The 14,061-nt window shown below is 28.8% G+C and overlaps 1 protein-coding gene across 6 annotated transcripts in view; it reads left to right on the forward strand.

The window, feature by feature from the left end:
- LOC106674450 (protein held out wings) overlaps window positions 1–13,587 on the forward strand; it is a 109,904-nt gene extending 96,317 nt beyond the window's left edge. The window contains exons 4-9 of one of the 6 annotated variants that reach the window (XM_014407178.2): window positions 1,107–1,247; window positions 1,322–1,421; window positions 2,383–2,451; window positions 2,529–2,867; window positions 9,202–9,342; window positions 12,201–13,587. In XM_014407178.2, the coding sequence (XP_014262664.1) occupies window positions 1,107–1,247; window positions 1,322–1,421; window positions 2,383–2,451; window positions 2,529–2,867; window positions 9,202–9,293 (741 nt within the window). In that variant the 3' untranslated portion in view covers window positions 9,294–9,342; window positions 12,201–13,587. Of the gene's footprint in view, window positions 1–1,106; window positions 1,248–1,321; window positions 1,422–2,382; window positions 2,452–2,528; window positions 2,868–5,963; window positions 6,574–6,600; window positions 7,024–9,201; window positions 9,343–9,938; window positions 10,224–12,200 lie in introns of those variants that run through there. The other 5 variants (XM_024225119.1, XM_014407182.2, XM_014407181.2 and 2 more) reach the window with 5 other exon arrangements.
- Window positions 13,588–14,061: the final 474 nt, after the last annotated feature.

Consider the following 14,061-nt stretch of genomic DNA (forward strand, 5'->3'; position numbering starts at 1 on the left):
ATATGACATCGCAAGAATAGCACCACTTTACATGAGTATGCAATACTTGGCTCAAAATTTATATTTACATCTCAAATTGTATTTTTTTTCCAATCAGCATACGTTTTATAATTTACCCAGGCTTTGAAGATGGCCCGAATAAAGGTCGAAACGTTGGCAAAAAATGAAAAAACGTGTTTTTCTAAACTAGCTCATTTTTGACAGCTCCTCACGACTTCAACAAATTACTTTTACAAATTTTAATAAACCCATATTTCCTTAGTGGTCATCATTGACAAAACAACCCATTTTACTCTCCGAATGAATTTTTTAATGCAGAGGTTGAAACAATGTAAAATAATGAAATGTAGATGTAATAAAATGTATAATATGGCATATTCAAACAAAATGTAAATCTTGTTCATGAATAAAAATATTCATATTCATATTAATTATTCCAATGAATTACTCTTTTTTTTAAATCTAAGGTTTTTAGCCATAATTTTTCATCTCAGCCAAAAACCGTAGATAAAAAGAATAATTAATTGGAATTTTAATAAATGTTCAAATTGATGCTTTTTAACTCTTTAGTTTCCTCTTGAAAAATAGCACTTAATCTTTAGTTAGCTAATAATTATTCTGGATTCGCTGGAATTACATTTTTTTTAAATATCATTTTTTAAAATTAAAATATATATTTTTGATATAAAACTTGCAATATGTACATAACTTTTTTACAAATAATTTGAGCTGGGGGTGAGTATGTCAGTTCACTTTTTGGAAAAGATAGTTTTACTCACAGAGGTTTTTAAGGCAGTTATCCGGATTTCGAGGATTAATAAAAAATATTTGTTGAACTTTAAAAAAAAATTAAAAATCCGTTTCCGAATAAATGCATTAATATTAATAAATAAAATTTGCATGCAAAATTAATTAATTTTTAAAAAAATAAAATGTGCTCTTTATTAAACGTATTTTACAATTTTTATTTCTCTCTCTTTCATTCTCTTTATTTATTTTTGTCTAATAAATTATCAAAATAATGCTTTCAAAACTTTTATTCCTTCTTTCATTAATATATTCTTTTTTTCCATTTGTTTATTAATTGTTTTGGATTAAAAAAACAGGAAGAAGCTAGCAGGGGTAAACCGAACTGGGAACATCTCAGTGAGGACCTGCATGTTTTGATCACCGTCGAGGACACTGAAAACAGGGCGAAAGTGCGCCTTGCCAGGGCTGTTGAGGAAGTTAAGAATCTCATTATACCAGTAAGTCGTATTCTTTCTCTTCCCTCCTTTCCTCGTTTTAATTTTAGTTTCTAATCAACATGTCATTTTCAAAGGCGGAAGGTGAGGACGAGTTGAAAAAGAGGCAGCTTATGGAATTGGCCATTATTAATGGAACCTATAGGGATTCAAACACAAAAGCTCTTGCTGCTGCAGGTAAATCCATCCTTCAATAAAGATTTTTATTGTTTATTGGTGAATTCGAGAATAAAGCACAATCCATAGGCTTTAACTTTTTTATGATTCAATTTGCTCCCTAATTTTTTCAAAAATATTTTATCTATTCTCACTGTTGGCTTCTTTTTTTTTCTTTTTTTTTTAACACCATCCTCATTCCTCAGTGGGAGTCCTTCTTCCCCAATCTGTTGTAATAGACCGACAGGGAGAATTTGGTTAGAATTTTTTGTAAAATCAGTATAGGAGTGAGTAAAAATAAAAAGACCGTTTTTCAACTATTTCAAAATTGTATTGATTAAATTTCTGTCTCCCAATATTGCAAAGTGCAAACCATGCAAAGTATGGAATTCTTATTACATTGCAACATTATTGGCGACGAAATTTACAGCCAAAACTGTGCATTTGGCCCATGAATTTGAAATGGTTAACAAACAAAAATTATGTACTGAGCTTTCCAGAAGTTCAGAAGAGTATTCCTATATGAGTATTCTAGAAGAGGTTTCTCTTAATTCTGAGCTTTGTTTATTAGTGTACATTGTGTATGTTTATTGTGTAGTAATAATGTACTAAGTTTAGAACACTTTGGGTGATTAGAAAAGATGTTTTCTGTCAAATATATAATGTCGCAAACTTCTTGATACAAACTAATCGATTTCCAAAATGTCCCAAGATTCTACCACGCCAATCCTTCATTCCTGACTCTGTTCCTTCACTCTACCACCTTTTATGACTAACATTTTTATTTTTCAACATTGCAAATCAAAATCTTCAAAATTATAGCATTTGTAGGTATTTTTATTATATTGTAGTTATGGTGAGAAAAATGTGATTAGGTCAAAGTGTTTTTTCCAAACAAACAAATAAAAATCCTTACTCAAAACTTATAAACATATTTAAAAAAAATCTATGTTGTATAAAGGGTATAAATTTTTATATTTAGGGTTTAGTTTCCACGAAACATGGCCTGTCTGTTGTGAACGTGAGCTTTATAAGATAGACTATTACAAAGGTCTGTCTGATGAAACACCAGTCCTCTTATCTGTGAAATAATTATTCATCTTTATTATTTTTATGTTTTAATTTCAGATGAAGAATGGAGGAGGATGGCATTGGCAGCGGCTGCAGCTGCCGCGGCAGAGACACAGCGGCTGATGTCACCAGGGTTGCCAGGACTGGGATCGCCTCTGAGGACACAGAGTGCGGCGACAGCCGGCCCCCTCGGGGCTCCACTTATCCTCTCGCCAAGGCTCCCAGTGCCGACATCGGCAGCCCCGCTTCTCTCGCCGCCCGAAGCTCACCCTCACCACCAGCTCATTTACACGCCGTATGCCTCGGCTGCCCAGGCCGCAGCTGACTACTCTAACTACGCTGCTCTCGCTGCCGGAAGCCCTCTCATTTCGGAGTACGCCGCTGCAGATCATTCTGGTCCGTTTTATTACGTTTACAATAAGTATATGACTAGATAGACTTTTATTTATCGTGTTTGTGGGTCACTGCATAGACTTTTTCGGTCTTAGTTACCACTTTTTTTATACATTGTTTTTATATAAATGAAAAGACTGAATCAGGCACTATGAGGACTCGTTTATTTTAAAATTTTAATGAGGCACTATCATTGAGTTGGCGAATCGTAATTAAGAGTTAAGTTATAATGTCATTGAAAAAACATTGCTACCTCAAATTCAGAAAATTATTCAACCCACTATCGCTCCTTTCGAGTTATCACAAATTTTAGTAGTACTTCACACAAATCAAGTGTTGTACTGAAAAAATATAATTTTGTATTTTTATAAAAGTCATCGTTTACTGTTTGATATCCGGCCATTAACACTAGTACACTCTTAAGTTTTACTTACGTTAAATGGACAAATTGTAAGTACTATGTTGATATATGGGGACATAAATGTTTTATGTCCACTATGTTTGTGATATCTAAAAGTAACTACTTAGATATTACCTTTTCTATTTATTTTTTTAAATTTGGACTGTGATAGATTGTTAATTTTATTTTCTTTATAAGCCAATTCCAGATCGATGTACTTTACAATAATGTTTATTCACTTTAAGACAAGTGTCTTCCTGTGTAAAGATTTGAAAAAAATGGTCTTTTGCATATAGTGAGTACAAATGCATGCACTTCACCAATTCGGCTTTGCACTCATCTTACAACCTAATTTTTATTTACTATTCAGTATTAAGGATTGCATCTCTTTGTTTTAATAATCAATTGTACCATTGTTTTCTAGCCATTAGCCTGTTCTTCAAAATGTGTAAATAGCTGCAGTCTCTATTTCCTATTATATAAAAAAATCAGAAAACCCAAATAACAGCAATACAACATTAAAAAAATGGGATACAGTTATTAACTTTTTTAACTAATGCGTTTAAAACATCTTAAGCTATGGTGGCAATTTATAAAGAAAAACTATTATTAAAATATTTACTTCTTTAATATATAAGAACGACTAACATATAAGCCTCAATATAACTTCACTCCCCTAGTCTAATATATAAGTAATTAATCTAATTGCTTGTTTGAGAAAACAGGAAACCTCTGTAAAGTGCAGACACCCTATGCAGTGACCCGAATGAAACAAGAATTATCCCTTAAAATATCAAAATTTAAATTTAAAAAATTAAGGGAATAATTTTTGTCGAATTGAATGCTTAAAACAAAAATAATGTATTAATATTTATTTTATTCTCTCCACAGCATGTTTTCCTGATGATTCTTCTGTTTGAATGACATTTCACTTTCAACGTTTTATTAGTAAAAACTGAAAAAATTCAAATTCAGCTTCAGACTCCTCCATAGATTTTTCTTTTCTTTTTGATATCGAAATATAGATAAGAAATATTTTTATATTTCATTATTAAATCAGTTTTTAACTTCTCTTTGAAAATTAGGGATAAAACGATTTGATCATTCTTTTATTAACTTTACTATTCAGGATTTTAACACTTCAGTCTTAATTATTAATTGATTAAGAACATTTTTAATTGACAAGAAATTTTGTCAAATTGAATACAAAAATGTAGAACAAATTGGTTCAAAATAACTAAACTCGTCTCAAAAATTATGATTTTTTTGGGCTTAACAAAGAAATAAGTAAATTCCAGGTGTGAAGTTTAATATTTAATCATATATTCAAAGGAACTAATTGCATAAATAAGCATAACTTTACTTATGCTCAATTAACAAGAACTTCTTGCAGTTTTGTACACATTTTATATTTTAAATCCTTTGTATCCATATGTCGTTGCATGCGTTTTACCTTACCTGGTATAATAATTGGCAATTAAATCAAAAACATGGTTTAAAACTGCTTCTCTACCACCCAAGCCAAATGCTTAAACATTCTACGTTTTGTACAACAAAATGTATTTGCACAGTTCATTCGATCTCTCAACTATGTTAATCGCTGCTTAATTGACTAACTCTGCTTAGAAATATAAAATAATTCCTAGAATATTTCAGATTTAATTATTCTTCCATTCTTACGTTTTGTTGCTTTTAACATTTATTACCTATGACAGTGTAATAATTTGCTCCTTGAATTAAAATTGAACACAGTTTGGAATCTTTCATTGGAAAACATTTAATTTGTGCTGTTTGTTTTCAATTTTTTTTTTTCATTTCTTGATAAATAAAATAATAGGTTTTACATTCTCTGTGTGGGAATACTCCAGTGATATAAAGTAAAAATTGTGTTGTTGGAATTGTACTATTGATATGCAGGATATATGGCTTTCAAGGTACAATGTATTAATAGGCGTAGCACCTTTAGCTCTAACAGCTTCTGTTCTGTGTCTAGTGTACAACTTTTAGGAGTCTGAAATTTCCTTCCCTGTTTTTATTTCAGTTTAAAAGATACCTCATGTTACAAATACACCTTCCTTTTTTTCTGCATCCTAGGTGTTTATTACCAAATTTTGGTTACTTTAAAAGTTGATCTTATAAATGAAAAATGTAATTTTACTTTTGTCAAAGCTTGTCTCCTCATTTCATCATTTTCTGTTGCAGCTAGAAAATTCCAGTTGTAGTAAAAATGCCCCCCCCCAAAAAAAAAAAGTATGCACCAGTGAATACTAAATATGCATACATGTACATTGCATATTGTTGTGTAATATCCTGTAGTCATTTTTTTGTCATTTCATCAACAATTCCCCCCCCGCAAAATTGCTGCATTGGTTTTTAGTTTAGTCATTTTGCCTAAATTTCTTCATTTATAAGATTCTAGACTGTATGAAGATATTGCTTCTTGTCATTTTTGTGATAATTGTTAGTATTCACGTTCCGTAGTTGGCAGTTTTTCTTAATTATTAACATTTAAGGCCTTTTGTCATTTTCGATTCGCTCTCTGTCATTTACTCCGTTGTACTTCCCAGTATCAAAAAGCAAGCTAAAACATCAGAACTTAGCTTATCCTTCAAATTCATGCAATAATCAAAGTCAACACGATCAAAACGAAATGAAAGATATTTGTGGTTCACGTGTGTAATTTTTTGTTGTTTTTTTAGGTTGGAAGCTCCTCAGGTGAGCGGAGTCAGCATCCCCCCTTCCTCGCCACACAAAAACAATCCTTTATGATTTTTGTTTGTTTGTTTTTGTTGTACACAGCTTTTAACAATTCCATCCTTTGCTCTCTCTGTGCTATGACTCTCACACACACTTTAAAAATTAAAAAAAAAAAAATAAAGGAAAAATACATTTGATTGTGATTGATTACCTTCGCTGAGAGAAGGAAAAAACTATTTCACTTTTAAAATCTATTATTAGAATACAATTGTGACACTCCCTTTTATATATTTGTACATATTTACACAATTGTAAGTTAATAGATTTCAAAAATTGAAGTTATAAAATAATAGCTTTTGGAAGAAATGAAGTTAGCGTTCGGTTGAACTGTTTTTGTGTTTGTAGGAAGGGGGTTAAAATAATTTTCTGGATTATAAAAAAATTGAAATCAAAATGCATAATTTGTCTTTGCCATACTTCAATTATGCCTCAGTTACGATGCCTGTGCTTCATTTCATTTATAGTTCTCTGCTACGCTTATTCAAATAAATTCTAAAACTCCATTTTATTTATTTGGGATTATTATATTTTGTTTCATTTTCATTTTCTTTTTTGAAAAAGGGTTTATGTTGATTTCAGAAATGGCGATCCCCGACGAAGTCCATTGCCCCGGGATTACATTAATAAAGTTTCCCGAGCCGGCCATGACTTGGCAAAACTATGGACTTTCCTACACTTCTGTAGTCAACTAATTTTTTGTTTAACTTTTTCTGTTACCATAAGACATCATAGCCTTTCATTTAGACATTATTTTATATTATTATGTACCTTCATTATAAATCAAAACGAAAAAAGAATTTATAAGGCTTAAACTACACAAAAAGTTAGGTTCAATGCGCTAATTTCATTTCTTTCTACAATATTCCTTTTTATGAATTTCTGTCGTGGGTTTACCATATGAACAATGAAGTGTACATATGTTTATATTAGGATTGTTTCAAATGTCAAATAGGAAAAATTTAAGGACAATTATATATATATGAATTTTATTAGAAGTTATAAAAAATATATTTAGTTGTGTTTTATACTTAATTATATATATAAAATATTATATATTGTATAGGAAACTGCATATTGATTTATATATAAATATATTTAATTGCATAATCAATTAGATATAAGTAATTTTTTATATATATGCACATTCATGGCTAGGAACATTTTGCAATTTTATTGAGGTTTTTTATTTGCCTCAATTTTTTCTAGGGTTACCTAGAAAAATTTAGAAATAGTTTTTTTTAAGCAACGCCTAGAAAAATATAGAAATAGTTTTTTTAAGCAACGCAACTATGTTTTGGAATTCAATGTGATGCTTTGTTTTTATGCTTTAATCACATTTATATGCAATGTATACAAGCAGAATGCTTGATTTGCTACATGTGGTGGTTAGAGATTTCTCAATGTTTTCATTGATGTTTTTCGTTAGGTATTATTTTCTAATTTTTGTTTTATTTGGGTCAAATTTATCTGTCATTTTATCTGTCATACTGTTGATTTTCCATAGCTTTAGTTTTTTTTTCTTAATTTGTGAGGAAACTGTTTTTTATTTGCTCTACCTGCATCTTAATATTTGTGATTGTCAAAGACCGTTTTTATATATATTTTTAGCTTGGCAGATGTTAAAATCGATTCATTTTAGTAGATTGTCAATTGGTTTAATTAAGGAAATACTCCATATCAAAACAATTCCAGTCCACAGTTGGTTGATTTGAGGAATGCTAGGTTGTTTAGAGAAATTGGACAGTATTTTGGTTTGGCCAATAGGGCAGTGTTAGTTGATCAGTATTTTCAGCGTTTGAACATTTCTAGATTATAACCATGAAAAGTATTATAACAAATAACGAATACTCAATTTTTTCAGAACTGAATACCAAAGAGACTGATAAAGAAATTTTATTGGGGCATACCTTTTTTTCTGGATGTTGCAATGTGAAAAATAGTTCAAATTTCTGTTAAAAATTAATTTAATTATTAATATATTTGGTTTTAATAATATTTTCAAGGAGGAAATGACCGATTTTTTTTTAAAAATATAATCGAACTCTTTTAATCTCGTCTCATAATTCCAGCCTACGATTTAATGTTTATGAATGCTAAAATCAAATTTTTAATTGTGCCAAGTTAGAATAAGTTATTATGACTATTTCCATCCTCCACAGATTAATTTTATCACTGCTAAGTTTATATTTGCGGTTTAATAAGGAGAGATCCAACTTTTTATTATTAACTAAATTTAGTCAACTCTTGTTTAATTTTTTTTAAAATTTTACATGGTGCCTGATTCTATATTTTCTTGTACTATTTTCAATTTGTTTTTATTTTGTATTTATATTATTATATTATGCGTAATTTTTGTATAGGATTTATGAAATGTGGTGAAAGCCCCAGGTTAATTTTTAAATTAATTTTTTGTGAATTAAGTTTTTATTTTTGAAAGAAAGAGAGAAAAAAGAGGAGAAAGTTATTTTTGTATATAGTGTTAGTTTGGAAAAATGTTTTTTTATGTAAGCTCCGTGCCATTACTCATATCCAGTTATTAAATATTATATTTGTATGTTTTATAATTTCCTGTGTAGTGTTGGAAGTTTGACGATCATCAGAAGGCCTCAGTCATTGTTTGGATTTTGTTTAGCAAATTCTTTTCTTGAGCTTTTATTTCATCCGACTATTGTTGTTTCCTTTTCTTTTGTGTTCTATATGTGAACATGCCGAGAGGTGGGACAAGTCCTTGTCCTACCTTGTTAAAATTGCCTCTGTGAATTGTAATCCTTTTTGAAATTATCAGAAAAGTTCAAAAGTAATTATAATCGAAACAGTCTATTAAAATCGGAATAAAACTACTAAGTGAAATATTTATAAGTATCATATAGGATTATTCACATTGATAAATTGACCATAAATGATTTTCTTCATAATCCCAATTCATATTCATTCCAGGCCTTGTTTTCTAAAGAGGGTCTGCATTTAAAATGAACTTGACATCACGTACACAATGTTGTTGGGATAAATAAAACGAATATTTATTCACTTATTAAAGGGTGTTTGGCGTTACCATATTTTCTTTTTTGTTTATCTTCGTATTATTATTATTATTGTTGTTGTTTTAGGGGACAACTTTTGTATAATAATCTATTGTTTTACCCTACCATAGAATTTTTGTCTAATTGTATGCGGCTACAGGTGCGGCAGCAGTTGCTGCAGTTGCTAAGCAACGCAGGCATTTGGGTCAAATCAGAGAACATCCATATCAGAGAGCTGGTGCTCTCTCTTAATCAAAATGTTGCGACTTGTAATATAAAACACAAACCCAAAAATTAAAAGGTCAGTTTCTATTGTGTTTCCAAATATGTTGCTTTTTTTTACATATTAAAATATTTATATATATCGTATTTATGTTGTGAATATGTCTCTTAAATATTAAGGCAAAGAAATTTTCTCATAGTCTTTATATTTTTTTATACCATCACATCGTAAGTAATATTCTTTTCAAAATTATTTAATTTTTTATTACAATAAACCTTTAAGCTATTTTTTTTTTTTTTTCAATCATAAGTTAATTACATTATACATTAATTATTTTGAAAAGGAATATTACTTCTTTCCACATGACTTGTTTCTTGGCAAGTGATTAAAGGTAAAGTAGGATTCACGACAAAGCCGACTGGGTTAACACGCCAGTATAATACATGACAATACTAGTCCCTTGTCTTTTATTATTTCATATATAGATTATATATTATATTATTTATTTATATTATATTATGTTGAACCATACTGTTGTAGCTTTAACACCACAAATTATCATTGAACCTAAAAATGAATGGTTGTGATTTAATAAGGCTTTGAGTGTATCCTACATCCTTTACTATTTTAATCAATCTTTTTTTTATTTATTTATTTTATTTTTTTTTAAAAAGAACAATCACACCTTCTCTGTCGGGGGGATAGATGTATATTTTTAAAATGAACAAGTGTATTTTGAGTACACTCAATGTATGCTAATTTAAATCAAATAAAATTGAAATATTTTATATAAATTATATAGTTTCTTGAAAAAGAAAAACTTGTGCCTGGTGGACTATTAAGTTCAGAGTTATTATGTTATTATTATTTACATTATGCATAATATATATTTAAAAAAGAAAGTGTATTAAGTGGTGCCAAGTCATCCGGATAAAATAAAAAAAAATCAAAAAACGGAATTATTTTATTTTATTTTATTTTTATTCAGTTCCAAGTTCCTTCTTTTTTATTTTGTACATTTTTTAATTGGAATGCACTTCGAGTAGTTACATAACAACTAAAGAATAATTCACTGTTAACAATTTAATAATATTAACCAGTTCCATTAACCTTTTTTTTTACATTTTAAAATGTTGTAATCAAAAGAGCATTTTTGTATCAAAGAAAAAACTTCCCAATTATTATTATTATTAACTCTGCACTTTTTAAAATAATGTTAACTCCTTTGGAGGTGGTGTACAAAGTTTGCATTTTAAATTTTGATTAATTAAAACAAATTAATTATTGTTGTTTGCTAATGGGAATGGGTAAGATTAAATTGCATACAATTACTAAAATCCTATCCACAAGGCCAAGTTAAAAGGCTAATTTCTAAAATAGATTCAAACAGCGTAGAGGTGCAAAATAAATAAACGCATATTTTTTTCTCTTTGCCGACATTCCGTTGCTATTCCTGCATACGGGGAAATCTCAAGGCAAGAGACGCTTGGGAATATCTACATTAAAATAATTTCAGATGGCTTTAAACATGAAAATAAGTAATTGCTTAATTAATAAATTTATCAAAGTTCCAGGCAACTTTCATCTTTTATTTGCGACGCAGTGAAAAAATTCATTTCATTACATTGCCTTTTTCACGGTTGATACGCACAGTTGCAAAAAAAAAAAAATCAATATTAATTTTAAATGTTTTAATCATTTTTTGCAAACTCAAAATGTGTACTGTTTAGTTGTAAACATTTTAGGAGTTATTTCTTTATTGTGTTTGGGGTATATATTTTTGAAGTATTGGCCATTTAATGTGTTTTAAAATTCACAGGATTTAAGGCCAAAATATACTGGAGAATATTTATTTTTTTCTAAAGGTTTTTAATTAATTAACTGAATCTTTGATCTAAAATTCAGCGTATCTTATTTGATGCTGCGTCCATGTACATAAAAAGAAAGACGGAGAAACAATTCTTCTTTCCTTCTAGAAAGGCTTTATATTAAAAAAAAAAAAAAAATGCGTGAAATGAATGTTTTTTTCACTGTATTTTAATGTGATAGCTGAACGTACATTTATTACTATCTAGCATGCTCTAATAATAAACTGTACAATTATGACTAATTCCTTTGCCAAAAGTTCATATTAAAACAAATTGTAGATATTTGAAGGTGTCTCTGTCATTTTCCTCGTATTATTTATAAATATTGTATTTAAGAGAAGTAATGGGACGCTTTGGTTTCATCTTGTAGTGTTTTATATATTTTAGTACAGAGTAAATTGATATTAAATCGACTGTCTGTTTTTGTTTGACATTTTCTAATGAAAACAGATGGAAAATTAGTGTGTTTTTTCCTAAGTATGCTAGCGGTGATTGGGATATCATGTACAAAAATAATATTTTCTTCTGTGATCATAGCCTTTTTTTTTTTTTTTTAATTTATTATTAATGAATGTTCTGTTCTAAATATAACAAACAGGGCTATTATGACAGATTTTCAGGGTGCTCTATTCACTGTCCAGTTTAATAAAAATAAAACAAATTGTCTTTATGTGTCTGGATATTGTGTAAGCAATTTTTAATTTAAATTAATGTTGCCCTTGCTTGCATGTTTCTGCGTTACTATTGTAAAATGACAGAAAGTGCTTTTGTTTAGATGCTAAATTTAAAAAAAAAAAAAGTAAAAATTAATGAACTGGATTTTGAATAAAGCACTTTTCTTTAGTATCTGAGCACACTACGATATCTGTCTAAAATTCGTATAAAATCAAAGTAAAAATTAAAAGATTCTCTTCTTTATAAGCTTTATATGCACAGATCGCGTAGGTGCACTCACGGTACGCAATTAATATTTTGTTGTATTTTGTTAAAGAACAATAAAAACAAAAGATTATAGCTGAGAAAAACAATGAAACTAACATTCTGTTTTTCTTGTTTAACCCCCGCTAGGCTTGGCGTTTCTAACATTGGACCTTGAAAAAACCAAACATAATAACAAGCACGATCAACTCCTAACAATATCCATTGGGATCTTCAAGTACAACACTACAGGACTCTTAACAGAAACTTTGTTGTTTAGCTTTAGATATTATTTATCTATTTTGTCTTATCCATTATTCCCTTTTTGTTTTTCACCGAAAGGATAAGCAGATTAAATTTTAATTTTAAATTTATCGGAACGGAGACAGAAGGGGAGTTTTGACGTAATTGGTAAAGGATTTGTGTAGTTCTATAGCACTTCATTTGTAATACAAAAAAAAATGCTTTACATTTCTGGTCTTTAAACTTGGCCCTTTCTAATATTTGTGTAATGTATGTAAAACAAAAAATATATTATACCTTTGAAAAGGATAAAATACCAATAACATTATTTGTAGTTTGTCCATGAAAAAGGGTAATAATGCACTTGCAACTGCTTGCTACTTACTGATTCACTTTATTAATATTTCTGTAATTACAGGTGTTTAATTGTCTTTTTTTTACACATTAAATTATTCCCTAGAGAATGATTTTAAAAAAATGTGCTATACTTAATGTACAAATTAATATTTTTGTTGCTACTTAATTATTATATTTTTAGTTGTTGTAGTAGCCATGAGAGCTAGCTTTTATGCTTGATTGAACATACTTGTGTTCAACAGAGATTTATAATTATAATGTGTAGGTAGTGTCCGAATACTCATAAAAATCAGTATTATTTAATGGATATACTGATATTACAATTGACACTAAGCTCCTTTCTTGTGCCAAATTTGTGTTTTGGGAGTTAAAGAACTGGAAGCGAATCTCGGTAAGGAACAGTGTAAAACAGGGCAGAATTAAAAGCATATTATTTTTGTTTTGTTACAATGGAATAGGAAAATAATTCATATAATATTATTACAAATTTAAAAAAAAGGTGCATAATTTTGTTTGTTGTAAATGTTTAAGTATATAGTTTTATAACACTTTGTGTGAGGGTTAAGTCTTTCTTAAATGTTTTTGTGCCTTTGCATTTGTGCCTTCATGGATTCTTATTTTTGTTATTTGACTATAAAAGGAATTAAAAACCTTGAGGATGATGCTACTGAAGTGGGAACATTCAAGAAGGCTCATTCACCTCCCACCTTTTTTTTATGCTAATCCTTCTGGTTTGAGGAAAGGAATCTCTTTGAAGTAACAATCTGTAAATTTTACTTATAATGAGACTGTCTTCTTACTTCAGAACAAAATCAAATTTATATTTTTAAAATTAATGTAACTAGTAAGAAACATATAAAAGTAGAACTCCACTCTGAGCCTCCTTTACTTAAATGTATATAATCTCACAGGAAAGTTGTAGTTATACTGTCTCACATTGAATAGTAAGTAATTAAAAATAACAAGTGCCATTTATTAATAATATAATTTTTTTCAAAAAAACAGTCACATTGTTATTTGTGCAAAAAAAAGTTTTGGAAATGAGTAAAAGTTTATATTTTTCTGTTTTTCTTTTCTTTTTTTCTTTTTATTGGTTTGAAGTGCTTTAATAGATATACATTTTAGAAATATTATTTTCTTATGATAAAGTATAGTTTGGAAAATTAGCAAACCCATTTCTCAGTTCATTTCTTTATTTGTTTTAATTTTTTGTAGCTTTCACCAATTCACAAAATTAATTAATATTCACATTTGATTTTTGTTTGTTTTTAAGAGAATATCACAATTAATTTTTAAGATTAATACACTAATCGATTGAATATTTTAATTAAATTTAACAATTCTTGTTATTGTTTGTCCTGAGAATATGGTTTATAATTTACCACATTTTCTAAAATTTAGATTATACCTA

This window comes from Cimex lectularius, unplaced genomic scaffold, assembly GCF_000648675.2.
Source record: "Cimex lectularius strain Harlan isolate CLEC.00 unplaced genomic scaffold, Clec_2.1 scaffold24, whole genome shotgun sequence".
NCBI classification, from domain to species: domain Eukaryota; kingdom Metazoa; phylum Arthropoda; class Insecta; order Hemiptera; family Cimicidae; genus Cimex; species Cimex lectularius.